The sequence below is a fragment of the Delphinus delphis genome, chromosome 19 (genome assembly GCF_949987515.2).
Source record: "Delphinus delphis chromosome 19, mDelDel1.2, whole genome shotgun sequence".
NCBI lineage: Eukaryota > Metazoa > Chordata > Mammalia > Artiodactyla > Delphinidae > Delphinus > Delphinus delphis.
This window is the reverse complement of record NC_082701.1, coordinates 11,120,211-11,143,566: the sequence shown is the minus strand read 5'-3', so window position 1 is coordinate 11,143,566 and position 23,356 is coordinate 11,120,211. Positions and strand designations below refer to the sequence as shown.

Below are 23,356 nucleotides of genomic sequence, written 5' to 3'. Positions count from 1 at the left end.
GGAACCGCCGCTATGCGCTGCTCCGGGCCGGCCTGCTGGGTGTTGCTCCTCGTAGCGGGTCTCTGTTGTGTGCACCGGGCGCGGCCCCGAAACGTGCTGCTGATCCTCGGTAAGTTCCGACCCGCCGGCACCCCGGGCACCGCCCTCCACGGCCGCCGGAAGAGGCCAGCGCTAACCCTCCGTGCCCTGCAGACCCCATTGCCGTTCATTCCCCGACTCCTCTTTTTGCTGGCCCCAGACTCTTCGTGGTCGGCTTCTTGGAGAGGCAAGCAGAGGCGGCCCTGCCCACTGCAGGGTCTGGAGGGTTCGGCCCCAGCATTCACACCCCATTCCTGCCCCCGGTTCTGACCCTGTAGCCCGAACCGTGACCAGAGCAGCCAGGGCTAAGCCTGGGGTCCCCACCCACCTCAGGGCGTTGGGCGGCTTTCCACAGATCGCAGAGGGGATGCCAGAAGAGGGGCTGGTGCCCAAGTCCTCAGAGACCAGCAGGGTGCCCTGGATCTCTCATCTTCTCCCCAGCAGTGATAACCCCGTTTCCCTTCCCTTTTCAGACCCCAGAGCATTGTGGCTCAACTCTCTTTCTCCTGGCTGAAGGGAGCAGCCCCCACTCACCCACCCGCCTTCTCCCCTGGCCCTCCCCGCCTCCGTGAAACCCCAAGTTCCTCTAGTGCCCTGTTGTTCACGAGACTTTCTGCTTGGGTAACCCGAGCCCAGCTATCACAAGGCAACCTGATTCTTTCCTCTTTTGAGGTCTGGCTGTCTGCCAGGGCCACTGTTTCTGATTAACTTTGTGGTCTGGGGCAGGTCCTTCAGCTAATTGTAACTTAAACAGCACCCTACAGAGCGGCTCCCTTCAACTCCCCCTATCTCAGGGGCATTGGCGGAGAACCAGCACGTGGATCCACGTCCTCAGGCACGTCTGCAGAGCCCAGGACTGCCGAATCATGCCTGCTTGGATCTCATGCTCCCCTCAGTTTTATGCCTGCCTACTAACATGTTCACCCAGTTTTCATATATGCCTGGTGGCATTCCCACTCAAGTAACAAGCCTGCTGAATATCATGCCCACTTGGGTCATTCCCACTTGGAAATCACACCTGCCTGATATCAAGTCTACAGAGGTATCATACCCGCCTGGGCATCACTGCCAGGCCACTGCAGCAGGACCCAGGTCTCTCTCACTTGCACATGCTGCTCTTTCGGAGCCCAGGCCATCAGGTCCTCTATGTCTCCCTCCTTCCTCAGCGGATGACGGAGGCTTTGAGAGTGGTGCCTACAACAACAGTGCCATCACCACCCCTCACCTGGATGCCTTGGCCCGCCGGAGCCTTGTCTTCCGCAATGCCTTCACCTCCGTGAGCAGCTGCTCTCCCAGCCGGGCCAGCCTCCTCACTGGCCTGCCCCAGGTGAGGGCAGCAGGAGTTCAGGAGGAGGGAGAGCCCCCACGGCTTCTGCTGCTGGGAACCCCTCCCTGGTCTCCCTGGGGATGTGCCCACCTTCCCTCCCCCACCCCCAGCTAAATGGTCCAAGTGCAGCCCTGCTCCACCACTGTGTGACTGTGAGCAAATCACTTATCTCTGTGTGCCTCAATTTCCTCACCTGAAAGATGGGGTGTTAGTAATACCTCACTCCTGGGATTACTATAGGATTGGCCAAGTTAACTCTCTATATGTAAAGCTCACAGCAAGGTGCCTGGCAGGTACTTGCCCAGCCCAGTGTTAACTCTTTTCATGATATTGTCCCAGGAGCTTTTGTGACAATAAAAGCTGCCATTTAAGGCACTTGCTCTATTGTGCTAAGGTATATGTAATGAAAGGTTTACCATTTTAACTATTTTAAGGCTGCAGTTCAGTGGCATTAAGTACATTCACATTGTTGTGCAACCATCGCCACCGTCCATCTCCAGGACTTTTTTATCACCCCAAACTGAAACTCTGTCCCCATTAAACACTAGCTCCCTGTTCCCACTGCTCCGCCAGCCCCTGGCAACCACCATTCAACTTTCTGTCTCCGTGAATTTGGTTACTCTGGGTACATCACATAAGTGGAATCATATAGTGTTTGCTTTTTTGCGGCTGGCTGGTTTCACTGAGCATAATGTCCCCAAGCTTCACCCGAGTACGTCAGTACCTCACTACTCAAGACTGAATAATGTTCCATTGTGTGGATAGAGCGTATTTTGTTTATCTATTTCTCTATTAGTGGACACTTGGGTTTCTCCCACCTTTGGTTGTTGGAATAATGCTGCTGTGAACCTGGGTGTACATGGGCGCTTACTCCTGATGTATTATCTCACAGCGTTATTTTATGCGGGGGATGCGCTGTCCCTTTCTGAGAGCCTGAGGCTGTGAGTAGGAGGCCTACATAAAGAGCAGACTGTGACCTGTACACAGAAGCTTCCTGTAAGGTTAATCAGGCAGCTGTAGGCTACGCTCACCTCTGGGCAGTGAGCCACAGGAATAAGGACAGGGATTTTCCTTCTTACATCTCTCTAGCCTGTTTGAGTTTGCAACACGTACAACAATTTTTTTTACACTCTAAAAACGTCAGCTAATAAAAAGAGGCCTGTTGGTGTGGTTTTCACTCTACGATGTGTGCTCTTGATAGAAAAATTGAGAAGTACAGGTACACAAAAAGAAGAAAATAAAAGCCACCCCTAATTTTAGTGTACATTCTCCCAGTCTATTGTATTTCCTGCTGTCGTCCCATGGTAGGGACCTGTGGGCCTGTTGGGCGGGGAGTGAGAGATGGAGAAAACCTCTATGAGAACTCTAAATCAGGGGCCTACAAAGGGCCAGGCTGGTGAGCCTGGGAGAGCAGAAGCGTTGGGGGTGGGGTGGGGGACAGGACCCTGGCTGCCAGGAGGCGCCCGGCCTCACAGCATCTCTGCTGGCAGCATCAGAACGGAATGTATGGCCTGCACCAGGATGTCCACCACTTCAACTCCTTCGACCGGGTGCAGAGCCTGCCTTTGCTGTTGGGCCAAGCTGGTGTTCTCACAGGTGAGGGGCTTCGTGTAGCCACAGGGGCAGGACAGCAACTTACCTCCCTGCCCCAGAGGGGCAAGGCCTTGTCCCGAGCCACCATGGGCCCTGTGTTGCCTGCTTGAGCACTTGACCCCAAGGAATCTGGGCCTTCTGGCTGGGCCATGGCCACACGAGAACAAGGGCCCGGCTGCCTCCTGGAGACCACAACAAGACACAGGGCCTGGGGAGTGGAGAAGGGGGCAGAGGGGAGTGGGAGACCGAAAGGGCTCTGGACAGGCCTATCTCCCCGACTCCAGGCATCATTGGGAAGAAGCACGTGGGGCCGGAGACGGTGTACCCGTTTGATTTTGCGTACACGGAGGAGAATGGCTCTGTCCTCCAGGTGGGGCGGAACATCACTAGAATGAAACTGCTGGTCCGGAAATTCCTGCAGGCTCGGGACAACAGGTGTGAGGAGGGTCCCTCCCCCTTAACTGCTCTCACACAGCCAGACCTCTGGACAGTTAATGCTGGATGCAGATCCCAGAGTCTTTGGTTGGGATTCTTGGAGTCTCCAGACAGCTGGGGTGTGGGTGGAGGAGAAGGTTCCAGATGCTCAAGTTGATCTGGTCAGAAGAAGAGGGGACATGGGGACACTGAGGCAGTGTGGATCACGGGGAGGCTCTCAGTTGTAGGGGAGTAGGCAAAGCTGAGGGGTGTTCCTTTCCAAAGGATGAGGCTCCCCAGGGTAGAAGCCAGGTGGTGGGTCAGCCATCTGACCTTGACCTCAACGCTCAAGCCCGTCCTTCCATCTGCAGGCCTTTCTTCCTCTATGTCGCCTTCCACGACCCCCACCGCTGCGGGCACTCCCAGCCACAGTACGGGGCCTTCTGTGAGAAGTTTGGCAATGGAGAGAGTGGCATGGGGCAGATCCCAGACTGGACCCCGCAGACCTACAACCCAAAGGATGTGCAGGTAGGAGGACCCCTCACCACGTTTCTGAGAACTACCCTTCGTCCTCCACCCTGTAAATATGGGGACCTGTGCCCATCTCGTGGGTTGGCAGCCCTGGCCCCAGGTGTGTAAGAAGAAACCCACTGACTCACTGGAGCCAGGGCCCCATCTGTGGGGTGGCAGAGAGAAGCGTAAAGACATGGAATGATGTACCCAGAAGCGTGGGTGTTCTGGGATAATCCATTCAGGAAGAGAGATGATTTTGGGCCCTGGGAGGAAGGCTGGCACCTGTATCTCCCACCCTAATTCAAGCGCTGGCCACTTTGCCCCCTCCACCCAACCTATCTGTTCTAACCTTGACGTGCCACCCACCTGCCCCATCCCAGGTGCCTTACTTCGTCCCTGATACACCGGCTGCCCGAGCTGACTTGGCCGCGCAGTATACCACCATCAGCCGCATGGACCAAGGTGGGTTCAAGGAGCCCAGGTGGTGGGATAGGGCACAGCTTGGGCCTCCATCTTGAGCCAGAGCCAGAAATCACAGTGCCGCAGGGCCGTGTCCCCTCTGGGGGAGAGTCCTTCCTGCCTCTTCCAGCTCATGGTGGCCGCAAGTGTTCCTTGGCTTGTGCAGCATTACTCCAGTCTCTGCCTCTGTTGTCACATGAGCTCCTTCCCTGTGTTTTCTCTTTAGTCTGTGGCCCTCCTCTTCGTTTAAAGACACTTATTCGATTTAAGGACCACCTAGGTATGTCAGGATGATCTCATCTCAAGATCCTTGACTTAATTGTATCTGCAAAGACCCTCTTTCCAAATAACGTTACATTCACAGGTTCTGTGTGGACATATCTTTTAGGGGAACCACCATTCAACCCAGTCTGGGAGGTTGGTGCCTTTATCGTTTCCCTGTTGGTACCATTAGTTCATGGGGACTTGGGAAGGGGGTGGGTGTAGAGAGAATCCTATCTTCTGGCCCCACCCAAGACCATCCTTATTACCTCCACGGGGAGATTCCAGGAAACACAGAAACCACTGCATGGCAGGTAGCAGCTGCATAGGGGTGACACGGAACTGCCAAGGTTGGCCAGTGTCCTGGAGGGGTGCACTCAGGTGGAGGCCATGCAAGTACTGCTCCAGGACAGGGCCCTGGGCAGAGTGCTGGGCGGGAGGCCTGGCTGGTGGCAAGGAGGGCCGGGGTGATTGAAGGAAAAGATGGTGCAGGGTTCAGCAGCCGGATGAAGAAATGCTTTAGTGCACACGCATTCCCACAACTGCGCATCTGCCTGCGGCTGAGCTCTGCTATCCCCTCCACACCCTGCAGGGATTGGACTCGTGCTCCAGGAGCTGCGTGGGGCGGGTGTCCTGAATGACACCCTGGTGATCTTCACATCCGACAATGGTATCCCCTTCCCCAGCGGCAGGACCAACCTCTACTGGCCGGGCACTGCTGAGCCCATGCTGGTGTCATCCCCAGAGCACCCAAAACGCTGGGGCCAGGTCAGCGAGGCCTACGTGAGCCTCCTAGGTATGACTCTGCATTCCATGCAGCAGGGGTCGAGGAGGGGGAACGGAGGAGGAAGAGGACATTTAGTGGGACCACCACGACCAGACGTAGCTCCTCACCCACTACCTTATGCGGTTGCCACATCACCTCAGTGAGGAAGGGATGGTCAGCCCCATTCTACAGATATAGAAATGAGGCTCAGAGACATGAAGTTAGGAGCCCAAGGTCACACAGCTTGTAAGCACCAAGCTTGGATTCCAGTTTGGGTCTCACTGGCTTCAAGCCAGTCATTTTTCCACTGGCCCACTGGTGAGCATCGATCACCTGGCGCACTTGCTAGTATCCAGATATCCCACCCCAGAGTGTCTGATTCAGTAGGTCTGGGGTGATGCCCCAAAATTTGCATTTGTGACAAATTCCCAGGTGATAATTGATGCCCCTTGACCCCACGTTGAGGGGTCAGGGCAGCAGCATGCTTGGGCCCCTGTGGGCTCAGGGCTCACATCTCCCTTTGGCCCCAAGGTCAGGAAGCGTTCTGGCCACAGCACAGAACAGGAATAGGCCCCTGTGTGGGGGCTTCCTCGCTAGTCTGAAGGATTTTAGAAGGATCCTGGGTATCACCAAGTTGGGGGCTCTTGTCATGGCATTGAAAGCATGACGGCCCAGAGGGTGACGCAGCCGTGACGGGTTGGCCTGTAGTAGCTTTTTCCTGTTGGTGATTTGATGTGCAGGGTGGCCCACCAGCTTCCAGAGTGGCCTGGATTCAGCCCTTCCACGGGGGTGGGTCTGGTGCCCTGGAGGGCCCGCCCTACTGAGATGTCATCTCCTTTCCAGATCTCACGCCCACCATCTTGGATTGGTTCTCTATCCCCTACCCCAGCTATGCCATCTTTGGCTCAAAGACTGTCCAGCTCACTGGGCGGTCCCTCCTCCCGGCGCTGGAGGCGGAGCCTCTTTGGACCACGGTTTTTGGCAGCCAGAGCCACCATGAAGTCACCATGTCCTACCCCATGCGCTCCGTGCACCACCAGAACTTCCACCTTGTGCACAACCTCCACTTCAAGATGCCCTTTCCCATTGACCAGGACTTCTACGTCTCGCCAACCTTCCAGGACCTCCTGAATCGCACCACAGCCGGCCGGCCCACGGGCTGGTACAAGGACCTGCATCACTACTACTACCGGGAACGCTGGGAGCTCTTTGACAGGAGCCAGGACCCCCACGAGACCCAGAACCTGGCCACTGACCCCCGCTATGCCCAGGTTCTGGAACTGCTTCAGACCCAACTGGTTAAGTGGCAGTGGGAGACCCACGACCCCTGGGTATGTGCTCCCAGTGGGGTGCTAGAGGAGAAGCTCTCTCCCCAGTGCAGGCCACTGCACAACGAACTGTGAGGCCCTCCCCACCCCCACAGTGGGGGACCGCTGTCCTGTGTCTGAGCTGTGTCCTGGCACAGGAATTCCCTGGGGGGTCCCCAGGATGGTGCAGGGTCCCCAACCTGTGACAAGGTGAAGGTGGTCTGGGGAACAGCAGGAAGAAGGGTCTGGGACATGGGGCTTCAGTCCCTCTTGGTTCTCTGGAACCCACAGACGTTCTTGTGCCCTTCACCTGAGAGGAGATGGGATTCTGTGTGCCACGAGGGTGGTGGGTGAGTGCAAACTGCATTCAATGAGGGGACAGTGTCTGTTTGTCAGTCCTGGTCTGGAGGGAGCCTTTGAAGGAAACTTGGGCTTGTCTTCTTCCTTCACTTTGTTCACAGTCAGGCTCCTGAGCCCCGGGCTGGGTTTCCATGAGACCACTGATTCTTGGCAGGCTCCCTAAGTGACGAGTTTCATCCTGGGGTCTGTATGGGCAGAGCTTGCCCTTCTTTTTGAGAGTGTCCAAGGATGAAGATGTCTCCGCTCAAGGCCTGAAACCGCCCCATCCTCTGGTTGGGTGAATTCTGTTTGGGTAAACACAAGTCTGTAGCACAGACAGTACTCATGGAATGCTCCAGACCTGCCCTGCCTCCGCCTGCCTGGAAAACCCAGAAAGGGGGCATTCTCCTTCAAGTGGATGGGCTCCCATCACCCTTCCCACCCCCATCAACTCCATCCTGGAGGACATGGTGGGGAAGCCACAGGCCAGAGCGTTGTAAAAGCTTTTTATTTTAGTAAAATATACCAAGTTCATTTTCTGAATTTGTTTATGACACAGGGGCCATCAGCAAGGCCTCTACTCTGTCCACACAACCTTCTTCTGCTCATCTGCAATGGCCAGGCGGACACAGCCGAGCAGGGCATGCAGGTCGCTCCAGCTGTCGGGGGCCAGGCTGCTGTACAGACAGGGCACTTCATCCAGCTCACCCTCCTCTTGCCTGGCAGCCTCCAGGAGCTGGTTCTCTGCGGTGCCGAGCTGCTGCAGAGCCTTCCTGCCAGAGCCGGAGGTGGGAGCGTGGCTCAGGGAGAGCCTTGCACTAGCCTCCCAGCACGGAGCCCCAGAAATCAGCCGCCGGCTTGGAATTCTAGGGACCTGGATGGACCGATGATGCAACAGATGCCCCTAGACACAGATGGCCTGCTTCGAGGGGACCCAGTGCCTTGTGAAGCAGATGTGACTGGGGCCCTAGATGACATTGCACTAACGGAGGTGGTGGGGTGGGGTGGCAGATCTAGTTTATAACTTCGGTTCTCAAATTATAAAGGGGGCAGCAGGATATCTGGGCTTGTCCCAGCCATGGACCAAGTAGTGTTTTTCAGTCTCTGTCCTTACCTAACACAGATGGACTGTTAACTCTACCCCAGGAAACATGTGGCCTCAGCCGAGGTCAGTCAGGTTCTAGGGTCTCACCTTACTGTCCTCTGGGCTGCTCCCCGGGGGTGGGCTGCAGGACCTCTATCCTGGATGTTTTAGGGGAACTGCCCTGTGACACTTCCAAGGCTGGCACTAGGTGAGATCCTGGAAACCCCATCACGGGCTCTGGATGTGGTCGCCATGGGCCTTATGGGGAGTTCTGGTGCCCATTCAAACCTCACCACCAGCCCCCAGGTGTACACCTACTTGAATTTCTTTGCCACCTTCTCATTGATGGAGATGTGGATAATGATGGGGAAGATCTCCATCTTGTGCACGACGCGGACACTGTCCAGCTGGACATCCAGGAGGGCGTGGGTGTTCTGGGGGGAGAGGGGAGGGAAGTGAGCCTCAGCCTTAGAGGAAGCGAGCGGAGCCCACACCCAGGAGTGACGCTGAGAGAAGGGAGAGAAGGGTACAGGCAAGACTGAAGTTTGTAAAGGAGGTGGGGAGAAGAATTCAGGGATGCCCTTTTGTATATGAGCGTGCTGGCTGTACAGTTTTGAAAGTTTCCATCCGTTTGATTTTTTGCCTGGGAAATCTAGAAATCAGAGGCCATCGGGATTGAGGGAGACTGCGTAGAGCTCAAATCCTAGGAGTTGGATGGCTCCATCTACCTCTGGGGTTGTGAAGGATGGGGGGCCATTGTGCCTCTGACTCACAGCTGTTCCTGGCTGCTTTGTATCAACACAAAACTTTATAGTTCACAGTAAGCTTCTTTTCATATATTTGTTTGAGTCTTAAAACATGGAGTGTTATCTCCACTTTACTAATTTAGCAAATGTTTATTAAACATCTCCTGCGTTGAGGAAACAGGCTCAGGGAAGTTAAAAGTCCCGCCCGAGATCATGTGGACACCAAATGGCAGAAACGGGGTTTGGTCTTTCCATGATGGAGCCAGAGACAAGATGAGCACCAACCTGGGGTGTCCAGGGGGCCCTGGAGGTTGGCCTTTCCTTTTCCCACTGCCGTTATCTGAATGGAGTTCCTCACAGCCCCTACCCCACCCCTTACCTTTCTCATGAGGGACTCGACTGCTCTGCAGGTGACACAGTAGCGACCACCAGGCGCCTCCCTCTTCTGGATGATGTCCCCTCTCTGGCTGGAGGCATCATACTCCTCCTGGCTCAAGTATGCTGAAGGTGACAGTTGATGGGGATGTCACCCACCCAGCCGCTCTCCCAGGAGCCCATGCTGAACACCCATGGGTCTGCCCCCACGGACCCCCACCAGCTCTGGGGCAAGTTCTTCCTAGGGTGTCCTCTTTATAAACCTGACCCTGCTCTTCCTGCTTGGAAGAGTCCATGCCCTGTACATTCACCCGAAACCATTGGACACAGCAGGTGCCTAGCCAGTGCCAGGATGTGGGTGGATGGATGGAAGGTTGGGTGGAAGGAAGAGTGGAGGGAAAGAAGGAAAGACGGACAAATGTAGATAAACCCTTCTCCCATCACTTCCCAAGCTCCGAACTTACATATGCAACTTCTTACACCCAGAAATCCCTTAAATCCGTGGTTCTCAACCAAGAGCAATTTTACCCCCAAGGTGCACTTGGCAATGTCTGGAGACATTTCTGACTGTCACAACTGCTGGGAAGTGGGTATGCTCCTGGCATCCAATGGGTTGAGGTCCAGGTATGTTGCTTATCTGTGATGCACAGGAGAGCCCACAACAGAGGATGATCCAGCCCTAAATGTCGTGCCCAGGCTGAGAACTTGTGCCCTGTATAAACATGTTAAAACACACCCTGGGGCTTCCCTGGTGGCACAGTGGTTGAGAGTCCGCCTGCTGATGCAGGGGACGCGGGTTCGTGCCCCGGTCCGGGAGGATCCCACATGCCGCGGAGCGGCTGGGCCCGTGAGCCATGGCCGCTGAGCCTGCGCGTCTGGAGCCCGTGCTCCGCAGCGGGAGAGGCCACAGCAGTGAGAGGCCCGCGTACCGCCAAAAAAAAAAAATACAAAAAAAAAAACCACACCCTGACTTTTCCCTTCTTCCTGAATAGCACCCAGTCTCCCAAGTGAGAACTGCACGTGCCCTCCTGCTAGCCTCCACCCTCCAAAGCATCACCAGATCCTGCAGACAGCTGGCAGACAGCTCTTGGGGCTGCCCTCTTCTCCCCACTGTGGCTTTGCTGTACCACCTCTGGCCCAGCCCCTAGCCAAGCCCTTCTCCAGTCCGTCTTCTATTCCACTTGAAAACGGGCCTGATTCAAAGATCGGGCCTGATCATGTCCCCTTGCCTACCACGTAACACGGCACGTCTGGGCACCCGCTGCCTCCCCATGGTGCCGTCTGTGCCTCAGTGCCTTTGTACACTCTGCTCCCTCAGCCTGGACTTCCTGGTTCTGCTCGCAAACTCCTGTCCTGTCTTGCCGTCAGACTGCAGCCCCACTCCCACCCCCTCCAAAGAATCCCTCTCTGGATCACTTGTGGAGCTAAGATGGGTCAGTCTGCCACGTCTTTAGGTGTCTGTCTCCAGAGGAGCAGAATAGACCCTGAGGGCCTCTTGGACTCTCTATCTCTAGCCCGCTGCACAGAGCCTAGCACACAGCAGGTGCTCACTGGAGGAACTGCGTGGGCCACACTTGCTTCTCTCTGTCCCCTCTGTGAACTCCAGGGGAGAAGGACAGGGCCCTATTCACTCTCAGCTTGTAGCCTAACTCTCTGAGGCAACCACCAACCAGTGATGGGTGGATGGAAGAAAGCCAAGGAGCTAACTCCTGCTCTCCACTCTCCAACCAGCTGAGCCACCTTTCCTGCTGAGCAGGGCCAATGGGACCCAAGATTCCCACTGGCCAGTTCATCTCCATGGCCCTACACTGAGTGGCTTTGGGCAGGTGGATGGAGCCCTTTGGTTGTTTAACTCCGGTTAAGTACAAACCTATCTGCCAGCAGAGCTGCACTGGGTGGAATAACATACCCCCCAAATCCATGTTCATCTGAAACGTCAGAACATGACCTTATTTGGAAATAAGGTCTTTGCAGATGTGGTTAGTAAACATGAGGTTGCACTGGAGTAGGGTGGCCCTAAATCCCATGACTGGCTCCTTGTAAGAAAGTAACATGAAGACAGAGGGACACACAGACAAGGAGGCAGAGATGGGAGTAATGCAGTCACAAGCCACCAGCAGCCACCAGAGCAGGAAAAGGCAGGAAGGACTCCCCCTGGAGCCTTTGGAGGAAGTGCAGCCTGCAAAGACATCCTGACTTCAGACTTCTGGCCTTCAGAACTGTGAGAGTACACATCTCTGCTGTTTTAAGGCCCCCGCCCTGCCAGTTTGTGGTCCTTTGTTTCGGCAGCCCCAGGACACTCCTCTGGTCGTGCCGCCCTCCTGAAAGCAGATACTTCTCCTTGCCACCTGACAGTCAGGTGGGACTCCCAGGAGACAGCGTACCTGCTGGGCACTTCTTATATCCTTGGAAGAGGCACAGCTTCTCCATCAGGATCTTCCCGACCACCCTGGGCACGAAGAGCACTGGCCGGGGGCCGGCTGGGCCTGTGGCTGTGCACCGGGGTGTAGGGCACCAGGGTGAAGTAGCTTTCGGCCCAGAAGCACACAGTGGAGGGGTCTGTGGGAGGAAGGAGCCATGAGTGGGCCCGGCGCCAGGCTGCAGCAGCCCCCCACCCCCAGGAAGGCGTGTGTCTGTTTGGCTCGCCACTGCAGCCCTGGCACCTGCAGTAAGTAACACAGGGCACGCTGGGCTCGCACACGACGCACCACGCCCTCCACACCTGCCCCGGCTGATTGCTTTGTACCTGTTGATTAGATTCCCTGTGCTTCTCTAGGATCAGCTTCATAGGCTGCAGTTTAAAACCTTTTCCTTGTTTGGCTCACAGGGAGGATAGAGAAACCATGTTCATCCTTGCAAACAATCTGGAAGCTTCCTGTGTCTTCTCCCTCAGCCTCAAGGGACACGTGATCCCAGTCCTTCCCTCCCTCTCTGGTCCCTGATCTCCTCTCCTGGTCATTTAGGTTATATTAGGCACTCAAAACACTTTTCAAGAAGAAAATAAACTCAAAACGATTTACCTTTCTCTAAGTTCACTTCTGCTTATCTCATTGCACAGTTTTACCTGCTCAGGGGTCTGTGCTGTGCCGGCCTCTGTCACGGCCTCATGCCCACAGCAGTCACTCAGCAGTTGTCTGAGGGTCCACTGGTTTGTGCAGTGTTGGGCATTTGGAGAGTGTTCAGACTTTAATATTCTAAAAGGACTGCTGTCCAGATGACTGTACCAGTGGCTTCGGACAGTCTTATTGCGGCAGGTTACAGAAGTAGGAGTGTCAGTTAAAGGACATTAAAGGTGTGTAGCTCAGCTGCTCTCCAGAAGGGCAGGTAGACGTCAGTTATGGTTCTTAAAGACAGATTCTGGCCTAGATGAGTGGCATCACCCTGACCCAGCTCACCAACCACAGCAGCCTCCAAAGACCCTTCACCAGCTCCACTCGCCTCACCTTCTACCTGGCTTGGGTCCAACTGGCCCCCATCAAAGGATGACCACAGAGGGCTGGCCTTGGTTCTGTCCATACCGATGATGCGGACCAGCTTCTGGGCTCCCCCAGAAGGCTGCTGGACGAGGCAGAAGGGACGTCCCACGGGGCTGGGGGGCTGGCACCAGCCCCCCGCCGGCAAATCCAGCGTGGTCCCTGGACTCCCAGGCTGTGCCTGCTGAACAGCCAGCAGGCCCAGGCCCCATGCCAGGGGGTAGGTGACAGAGGGTGGCAGGAGAGGGTCCTCAGGCTGAGCCCCCCAGCCCCCTTCCCGAGCAGGGCATCCGTGGGAAGCAAGAGGGAAGAGTAGGGAACCCCCGGCCTGGCCCTGCCATGATCCAGGGGGCTGCCCTAGTGCCTTGCTCAGGGACCGCTGAGTGCTCTATGTCGGGAGAACCCAACAGTGCCTGGTCTCAGTGGGGAATAAGGATGGGGGCCAGATGGTAGGCAAATGGGGTGATGGAGGGAGCAAGACGGAGAGAGCATACATGACGTATCTGCACGCAGTAGAGGAGCTTGCAGGCTGGGTGGCACGCAGACCCAGGTGAAGGTTTGGAGGGCCCAGGGGAGAAACACGCTGTGTCACCTCCCTCAGGTTAGCAGCCTACACTTTCCACCTGGGACCCTCAGCCAGTACCCACCTGTCTTCCAGCCCATGCCAGGTGGGGCTGGGACCCTCTGGGTGGAAGGAGGGGTTGATTGGGCCCCTCCCTCCAGATGATGTGAGCTGGGAGAGAGAGGCAGGGCCCACCCGAGCGGGACCCTGCATCTAGGACCTGGGCTGACTGGTCCTCACCTTGTGGGCCATGGTGCTCTGATGAGCCATGTCCTGGATGAGGGCGATGAGCAGCTGCTGAGCTATGAAATCAACAGGGCTCTCAGCCATTCATTTATTCCCGGTGTTGTTTTGATTTAGGAGAGTAGATATTTTTATAATAAGAAAAAAAATGAGATGTTTTTAACGCTATTAGAACTGAATTGGCCCCATTTGGATATCAGGACTGTCTCATAAAGGGGATCCGTTGCCTTAACCACAACATGAGCTGATAACTGAGAATCTCACGAGGACTGTTAGAAGTGTGACGAAGGGCTTTCATCTTGGGTGGACTGATGCTTACATCAGGAGCTCTGTGTGTGATCATTCGAGACACATGAGAACTCAGCTCAGCACACAGACAGCGAGAGAGAAGCCATGGGGCCCGAGGGACTCCTGACTGAGGGCTCAGCCCCTCCCTCTCCCTCTCAGCACTTGCCTTCACTCCCTACCCGCACCCCTACCCTGGGAGGAATGAGTGACACCTGTTTCGAGAATTTCTTGCTTATTTTTTTTTTTTTTTCTTTTGCGGTACAGGGGCCTCTCACTGCTGTGGCCTCTCCAGTTGCAGACAGAGCACAGGCTCCGGACGCGCAGGCTCAGCGGCCATGGCGCATGGGCCCAGCCGCTCCGCGGCATGTGGGATTTTCCTGGACCGGGGCAGGAACCCGTGTCCTCTGCATTGGCAGGCAGACCCCCAACCACTGAACCACCAGGGAAGCCCTTTTGCTATTCTTAAAGGGCCTAATGTTTAATAATTCTGCTTTTAGGCTACATCAAAGTCACCTCCCTGCCCATATGTTCACTTAATAATAATTCAGTTGTACATTTATGGTTTTTGCAGTTTAATGAATATTTTACAGTAAAAAAAAATTTTAGATGCCCCCAATGGTTAAAATGGTGAATTTTATAATGCGTATTTTAACACATACACACACAGTAACGATAAGATCATTACAGTAAAAAAAAAAAAAAAAAAGCCCCACATCAGAATCTTATGTAGCCTATATCAGAAGATCCCTGGGTCAAGACTGCCGCATCCCCAAAGCCTTCTCAACTGGTGCATAGTCCAGACTACAACAGCTCACAGGCTCACCCTCCAGAGTTCAAGGACGTCAAGGTGGAGAAGGGTGCAGGGTTTTGATGAGAATCACCAGGACTCTCCTCTAAACACGTGTGACACTCTGCTTTACATCAGCCCAAGAAGGAGTGTGGGCCTATCCAATAATACATCTTTGTCAAGTTGAATCTGTGGCTTCCTGGGTTACCTGCCCCTCCCACTGACCCCACCCCTGAGAGGATCCTGGGGGCTCGAGGGTTGGTGCCACACTCACCATCACAATCTGGGTGCCGGGGCACAAGGCCATCTCGTCTGCTGCGGAGCCCGGGGTGACCCGATGAATGTAGATGCCTGTGAGGTTCCCGCCAATAACGCTTATCTGCTCCAGCAGCGTGTCCCCCGGAAGGCCAGCACCGTGACCTGGCTCAGGATCTTGCGGGCTGGCCTCCGCCTCACCGGGACACTGTTGCAGAAAGGGAGGGGACAGAGCTCATGCATCCTAGAGCAAGAGGTCGGGCCAGGCCATCTCCCCATCTGCCCCCTCTAGTCCCATCGCTCTGGAATTCTCCTTCCCTGGCCTCAGAAAGGCTGGTAGTGGGGACACAGTCCTCACTCTGCTCTGCCACCTGCTGGCCCTGGCCCCCGCCCTCTGCTCACCTGGCGGCGAGGTGGAGGCCCCCAGAAGACAGCTGCAGGATGTTCTCGGACTCAGGGAGTTCTAGGAGGAAGCTACGGACTTAGGCCTCGAGCCAGCCTACCCCTCAAGGTCACCCCCCTTCTGAAGGAGCTTTGGCTCACCCGTGCAACCTCAGTGCCGCCACCACAGGCACCCCCTACCTGTTCTGTCTTTTGCTGAGGCTGAACCTTCTCTTGCCCCTCCCTTCCTTGATGTGTAGAACCTTGATTCACCTCCCCTAAAATAGGAGTAGCTGGTGGAGAGCTGCATCTGCGAGAGTTTAACCTACATTGTGTCCTTTTGCAATCCTTGAATGAGTTGCTAGCATTTTACAAGATAGGGAATCTGGAATCTGGATTTCTGGCTTCACTTGAGAAATCAAATCTGGCATAACCCTGGCTGTGTATTTCTGTGTGGCAGCCATCGCCGGCACTGGCCATCGGCTGCCTCCTGTCTCCCCAGGCCACGCTGCTGACCAGCTGGCCATGGCAGGCCTCTGAGTTGACAATCTCCTAGGACTAGATGTCCCCAGAGTCTCTCCAAGGCCTGTATTTTATATGTGTCCTGTGAGGCAGATGGCACACCGCCCCCAGCCCAGGTGAGGCTGCCCTTCTCACCTCCTGAGCCTCTCACAAGAACCAGAGGGCCAACAGAGAGCTAAGAGTTGCTGGCTGCAGGCAGCCTGTGCCCAGCTCACAGGCAAACAGCCACTTGCGTTTACATTCAAAGCCAAGTGAAATTATACACTCCTGATGTATTTGAGGTCAATTCCACTAAAGTTATATGAACCAGGACATTATGCAGAATAATGACAAAAGGAAAAAAAAAAAAGAGCAATGACTCTTTCCTGTTCGTGCTCTTACATCCCAGTTGGTTATACCTGGGGTGGATCCTCTCAGTTGATCACCGTTATAAATAAAAATGGCAATGAATTTGCAAAAGGCAAGGTTTCTGGTCATGTGACCCACAGAAAGCCTGGGGCCGTCTGTCCTAAAGGTGCCGCTAGGCAGAACAGCATGGGGTACGCGCGCCCCTTGGTGGCCGTAGGATGAAATCTAGAGGGTGCTAAGCACCTACTGTGTGCAAGGCCCAAGGCTGGAGGCAGATGTGCAGTGGTGGCAAAGTAAGGAGGCTGCCCCTGAGGGGTCTGTGTCTTGAGAAGGAGGGAGGACCAGTTAAGTGACAAATATGAGGAATAAGCCACAGGAGAAATGGGAATGTCTCAGGTGCCAACACCCAGGAGAAATGTTCCTAGCAGGTGCCTCGGCCAGGAACAGTGAGGATGGAAGCCTGTTGTCCTCTGATATCACTGGGAGGCCCAAGTGTCCATGGGTCGGAGCAGGGAGGGACAGAGAGACGAGGTGTGTGTCTGGAGCTGTCTAAACATTTATGCCAAGCTGGATGTGGAGGCGAATGCAACTCCCTTAGCCTCCAGGTGAAAACAAAAGGACGCCCAGTAAGCACGGCACATCTGGACACTGGTTTGAACTGCCAGGTAGTCTGGATTTTCCCAGAGGCTCAGAGCAGGGCAGTAGTCAAGTTCGCTTCTCTCTGCCCATCCCCTGGACAGAAACTGGGGTGTCTCATCTACCTCCCTAAGATCCCTGTCTTCACTTCCCCGCCTGGCTCTGCCAGCCCAGCCCAGGGGTGGTGGGGTGGCTGCAGAGGTTGGGGGGTATGCTCACCTGCCCTGTCTACAATCTCGTAATCCAAATCTGTATCACCCTTCTTAGCACCCAGGGAGCCTCCCTGGTCCACCTCCAGGGTTTTGGGGCAGCCACTGAAAAACATAAGAAGATGGAAGCCAATGTCCCAGTGAGCTGCCAGGGGGCTGGAGTCATCCGATCCCTTTACCAGCCCCTCTCTACCTGAAAGACGAGGGGTCTTCCCAGAAGTCCTCTGTGGCCCGCTTGTACAGGAACTGCTGGCTGGGAGGCACAGGGCTGCTGGAGTGGAAGCTATCCACCAGCTCTCGGCTGGACGTGGCGCTCAGGTCAGACCAGAGCTGAGACTGGAGGAGGACGGGGCAGAAGTCACCACGGGGCTGTCACAGGGACGCCCGGGACACCTCTCCTGCTGCCATACTGTGTAAAGAGTATAATGATGATAAACCACAGCCTCCCACTGACAGGGCAGAGGAGGCAAGAGGGAAGGGAGGGAGGAGCAAAGAGCCAGGCCACATTAATTGAGCACCTACTATGTGCTGGGCACTCTATTACCTACCTTCTATATTTTATATTGCTTAGTTCTTACGATAAATCTACACGGTGGGTAGCATTGTCCCACTTTACATATAAAGCAACTGAGCCCCAGAGAGGCCAAATTACTGGCTAGTGAGGGTCACACGCTGACGGGGTGTAAACATGCAAGATGCAGAGTGTGGCATTGGAGAATGCAGGTGAAATGTGTAGATCCAGGTGTAGCCCCTCGGTTCACTTAATAAGCATTTCTGTAGCATCTACTATGTGCCAGACCCTCTTCTGTCCCGATAGACGAGGGTGCACCTGGTCTGGCCCCAGCAGTGGCAGAGGAACTGGCATACCTCAGAGGAGCTGCCGTCACTGTCGTCCCACGGGCAGAGGGCAAACATGCGCACCAGCCGCTGCTTCCTCTTCAGACAGGGCTCCCTGGCTCCCGCCTCCTGCTTGGGCTGCCAAAGACCCAGATAGGCTGGTTAATTCAGGAAACGTCCTTTGGTTGCTCTTGGGGTTTCTACCAAGTCCCAACCCCTGTCTCCAGCCTCCTGAGTGGTTTCCTTTCATTGGCTTCAAGGCAAAACATTTATGTCCCCTCCTCCCAGCCTGGGACAACCAGCACTGTGGGAACTGGCCACCAAGGGGACATGCAGCAACCAGCTTGGTGACTGCATTTTATTCCTTTTGGATAATATCTGTTATTTTTTCCTGGTTATACAAATAATACATACTATATGTATAATATATCTAAACATACTCCGCAAAGAATATTGGTGGGGAGGAACAGGCTGATTAGAGAAGAAAATAAAATTGACCCGTCCTCCCACACTCAGAAATAGAACAGCTAGCAGTTTGCTATCTGTCCATCAGTCTTTTTTCAATACATGTGTATATTTTTTGAACATGTTTGATGTGGTAAGTGGGTAGGAAGGAAGGGCTAGGGCCCCGGCATAGGGAGGGGAGGGTCTGGTTGTGCCTCACCCAGGTCCCTGGGCACCTCTGAAGAGTCTTGCCCACCCACCAGGGTGCCTTGGACCTGGAGCTGCCAGCAAGACCATAATTAGAGGTTTTACAGTAATTTTAGTTCTTTGAGAACATAGCTCCCTCCAGGTCTATCACTCAGCTCTCAGATAGTTGACTTTCAAGCATCCCAGGAAGGCATCATCCACCAGAGCAAGTGGCTGCCTGCACAGCTTCATATGCTGCCTTCTTTCTTCATCAAACACCACACATTACAGACTCCAGAACCTTCCACTAAGCTACCCCTTCTATGACGTGCATAGTATTACCATAAAAGGAAATGCAGAAGGAGACTCAGCCTGCCCAGCTGGGTACCTTCAACCTCTGACCACACTGTCTGCTCACGGGAGCCAGCGTGGTGGGTGGAGCTGAATCCGGTGGTGCCAGCAGGGCCCGTGTGGCCGGCTCGGTCCCACCCCGAGCACACCCTGCATCCCCACCCGCCTCACCTGAGCAGCAGCAGAGCTCACCCCTGGCAGCGACTCGGCCTGCACTTGTAGCCGCTGGACCTGCTGGCGCAGTTCGCAGACCTGGTCTGTCAGCTCAAACACCTTCCCGCGGAGTGCGTCCTTCTCTGCCAGGTTCTGAGAAATCTCCATCTGGGATCCATCCCTTGCTGAGTAGGCCTGCGAGCCGAGATAGAGCGGATCGACGCCCAGAGGATAAAGAGGCTGTGCCGCCACCACGCAGAAGTCCAGCTAGAGAAAGCCCCCCGTTTCTGGCCAGCTCACGTAAATGTGTGTAGTTCTAGTAACACCCAATAGGTGGGGTGCACACAAACACGCCCTGTTAGGAGTGAAAGGAGGGAGGACGCTGTACAGCAGGCATGTCAGGAGATGACAGTCAAGGGGAGTCAAGAAACCTCCCAGGGATCGGGAGAGACATCCCGAGTCTGGAACCTGCTGCCATCGAGGGCGGGTGACCCGGCCGGCCAGCCCTCGGCCACACCCAGAGGGGCGGGGCCTTCCCGAGCCTCCCGACCTCCCGAGACTCCGCCGGCGCAGCACTGTTCTCGGAGCCCCTCAGCCCGTCACCCCGGCCGGCCCCTTGCCTCTCCCCGGTACCTGGTCCCGCTCCTTCTGCAGCTCGACCGCTTGGCTCTGCAGGACGTTCATCTTCTCCCTGTACATTTCGCAGTCCACCTTGGTTTTCTGGAACTGGAGCAGGGTCTGCTCCTTCTCTTCCCAGTACTGAACAGAGGGGGACAAACATGGCCCATGAAGGTCAGCGGCTGTGAGGGCGGGGCTGAGGATGGGTGGTGGGGGAGCCTCGAGGAGAGGGAGGGGGGCGGTTCTAGAGGGGAAATAAGGTGAATTCATGCTCATTTCTTAAGTGCTGGATTCCACGTGCATCTACAGAGTTGCGGTGTTGATTATATTTTAATTTGGTCATCAAAATATGCATGGGTGCTGCATGTCTATTTGTGTTTTGTTTATTCCATGTCCCAAAATGCATAAATATTTTCCCTCTACCTGCCTCATTCTCTTCCACTGTCTCCTTTCTCTCATCCTCCCCTTGCCTTTTATAGCAACTAAAGAAATCCCTGGCTCTCACCCTGGGGCCCCTATGCACTTGAAATCACTCTGTGTTCTAATCACTTGTTTGCCTGACATGTTTTCTCCCCACCCCACAAAGTAGACGTGACCTCTAGTCTTTGACTGTGAGTTGGTGCCCAATCTAGTTTTGACAAAGGAATCAACGAACAGGCCCATGCATTCGTTAGGCAAAGCTGGTCTTAAGCTCAGTGTGGATTAAAGAATCTCCTTCCTCACCCAGGCAGCCCGGCCCCTAAACACGGCCCAGAAGGGTCACCTGCTTTCGCTGTCTCTCAGCGGCCATGGCCCGCTCCCTCAGAGAGTGGATGCGGTTCACCAGCTCCTGCCTGCTCTCCAGGGCCTCATCCAGGTTCTGCTCCAGAATGTCCTTCTCCGCCTGGTGCAAAGAGAGGTCAGCCCAGGGACCCTGACCTCCCCAAAGGCCTGCCCCTGGGGAAGCATCCCCATCATCTCGTCCCAAGGATAGGAGGCTGGAAGCTTCAAGGATGGTGGTGTGTGGGCAGATTTAGCCTTATTATCGCACATCAGGCAGGAAAAAAGGCAAGGTCAGCAGTTAAAATGGAGAACATGCATTTCAGCTCCAAGTGTGCATGGCTAGGAAACAAAGTACAGGAAGCTGAAAGCCTCTGAGGGTAGCATAGCACCTCCACTGTTTAGGCAGCTTCAGGCTGCTCCTTCAACAAATCCACAAGCAGAGCTTCCAGGAGGCGGAACACCAACGGGTGTGTCATTCCCCGCTCACGCTCACTTTTATGAGTGATGGCACAGTTCAGGCCATGGGGTGGCAGTGCCAGGTGGCGGCCTGCCCCACACCCCTGAACGTCTATTGAAGGACTAGTTCAAAAAATAGATATTTATTGATTGAAAGGGACTGGAGAGGAGAGGCAGAGGGCTTGCATAATTCCAGGGCTTTGGCATCACTAACTTCTCTGCATCCTACCATTCCCCACTCCCCCATGCCTGCGTGGGCAGGGCGCCAGAATATTTTGCAGGCAGAAACGTTGCCCTGCTCCCACAACCTTAAGCTAATTCCATCAATTATAATCAGCCTCGTCTATTCCGAACAACAGGGCAGCAGCAAACCAGCTTAGTAAGACTTTCGAATATGTGTGCAACAGCTATCAATTCTGCTAACATTTGGGGGCTGGGAAGAGTGGGAATGAGGGATGCGAGAAGGAGCCATGGAGATGAGTCACTAGGTTTCATCTCACCCAGGTCTTAGCCACACCTCAATAGAACCACTTGTCAGAAATCCCACAGTCTGGAGGCCACAGGCCAAGGTCAAGGACACTCCCCGCTGGCCACCAGGGAAGGAAGCTGAATCTTGTGGGGACCAGGGCAGGAAGCTGACGCTTGGAGGCACCAGGACCCACCAGGCTGAAGGTCAGGGAGCGGAGCCTCTCATTCTCCTCCTTCAGGCGGCTCAGCTCCTCATCTCCAGGCTCCAGCTCATTCGTCATCTTCAGGGACCGCTCTTGAAATTCCCGCTCACAGGAAGAAGACATCTTCTCTCGCTGCAGCTCTTGCTTCATCAGATACAGCTGCCAGGATGGAGATCAAGGGGGAGAATGTAACTGCAGTTTCTCCACGAGACCAGGAGCCAGCTGTGGTTCTCAACGTTTCTCCTTAAGGATGATGCTGTTCATACTCGAAGAGGTCCCTCTCCGGAGATTTCAAAATCCATTAAAGGATTTTACCTAATGAATAGTTCCAGTCCCTGCGGGACGGGAAAGGCATTTTAGCTTTATTTTATAGATGAAGTGTAGGGGTTAAATCACTGGGCTGGGGTCCCCAGGGACAGAACAAGGAGCCCTGGCCACCAGCTCTTGGATCTGACAGCCAGCACAGCCGGGAATGAATGTCCAGTAAGCCTCCTCCAGCATGGCCCTGCTTCTCTGCCTTTCCATATTCTGCTAAACACGTCAGATGAAGGGAAATTGGATTCATAAAAATCAGTAAGTAAAAAAGAGGAAAGTCAAGTCAAATAGAGCAGAGATGCCTGGGAATACAGGACCTGGTCTATTCAGACACACTTGAACTCTGTGTGCTAGTATGAGCCGCCTGCCACCCAGTGGGCTGCATGTCCAGGGCTATGAGCTCTGTAAACGACCTGGCCAGGTCCTGCTGGCCTCGGTCCTGCTGGGTAGTGGTCCAAGAGAAACTTGCACCTCGAGCTGATGGGCCTGGCCTCTCCCCGTCTCGGGTGTGGTGTCCCTGGGAAGAGGGGAGTTTCCCTGTAAGGCAAACCCAGGAGGTCTGGATGTCAGGGTGGAGTTCAGCACTCACTCCAGGGTTGGGGTCAAGCGGAGAAGGAAGAACCTTTGGGCTTGGACTTTTTACCTCTGACATCTAGTGAGCAAACTTTCCATAAGCAATTACCAAGTTCCTGCTATGGACTAATAACTAGGTTAGGCATATCATATTCTCCAGATTCAAAAAGTAAAATTAAATCATTAAGATCTGGAAGGAGGAGACCTAAAACTGAAAGTAAACCAAACAAATGGGTTTGGGTCGGGGAGCACATCTCCAGCCTGCAGCTCAAACTCTGGGAGCTCCAGATGCCCAGGTCTCCGTGCATGCCCTGACAACCAGGACTGGCTGGAAAACCTTCCCTGGGCTGGGTCACAGGGGGTGACAGCCTCCCCTGGGAGCGCCTTCTAATCCGACTGCCACTCCTGCCCCCACCTACCGTAGCATCACAGGACTCCCAAGGAACACCTGACTGTTCACAGACTCCCACTCCCATCAAAGTGAACTCAGAAAATCAGGGCCAGCTCAAGCGACAAGCTGCCTTACCAGGACAGCTGAAGACAGGTCTCTCTAAACCTCAGCCAACTACCCCTGGCTCCTGGTACCTGTCAGCCACACCGGGGTTTGAGTATAAGTGGGAGTAGCTGAGTAGAAGCCATGCTAGTCCCTGCTTCATGCAGTGAAGCAGCTCAAGACAGGTCCCCAAATGGGAATTTAAAATGTGGGAGTTTCTTTGCAACTCAGCCCCAATGTAAATAGGGGTTAGTCCTAACAGTAAAGAAAAATTAGCCCAGAGATCCCTAAGGATATTTTGAACTCTATAAAATGCTCTTTTCACCCTACAGCAATTCTAGAGGGAGTCTTAGATTATAAGAGCCCTGAGGCTCTAAGATGCGGGTCCTCCTACTTGACCCTTTCCCATGTCAACATTCTTCTCAAAGCCCAAGGCGCAGATCTTCGCTTGCCTGTGAAGTAGGGAAGAAGGATAACACACACACACACACACACACACACACACACACACACACACACACACACACACAC

General features: G+C 54.6%; 2 protein-coding genes across 2 annotated transcripts; one reads left to right on the top strand and one right to left on the bottom strand.

The window, feature by feature from the left end:
* The first annotated feature begins 11 nt into the window (after nt 1–11).
* SGSH (N-sulfoglucosamine sulfohydrolase) lies at nt 12–7,427 on the top strand. Its single transcript, XM_059998037.1, has 8 exons — nt 12–109; nt 1,245–1,405; nt 2,896–3,001; nt 3,283–3,433; nt 3,784–3,940; nt 4,306–4,387; nt 5,238–5,441; nt 6,255–7,427. The coding sequence occupies exons 1-8, from the start codon at nt 13–15 to the stop codon at nt 6,812–6,814; spliced, it is 1,518 nt and encodes a 505-aa protein (XP_059854020.1). The 5' UTR covers nt 12; the 3' UTR covers nt 6,815–7,427.
* Nucleotides 7,428–7,634: 207 nt separating this feature from the next.
* On the bottom strand, nt 7,635–21,597 carry CARD14 (caspase recruitment domain family member 14). The gene is given in 17 exon segments (XM_069540118.1): nt 7,635–7,830; nt 8,460–8,575; nt 9,267–9,388; nt 11,647–11,737; nt 11,739–11,821; nt 12,706–12,817; nt 13,538–13,599; nt 14,841–15,017; nt 15,020–15,078; nt 15,273–15,333; nt 16,977–17,071; nt 17,160–17,302; nt 17,834–17,941; nt 18,977–19,132; nt 19,571–19,696; nt 20,319–20,438; nt 21,436–21,597. Coding segments are annotated over 17 exon segments (1,986 nt in total). The 5' UTR covers nt 21,595–21,597.
* Nucleotides 21,598–23,356: the final 1,759 nt, after the last annotated feature.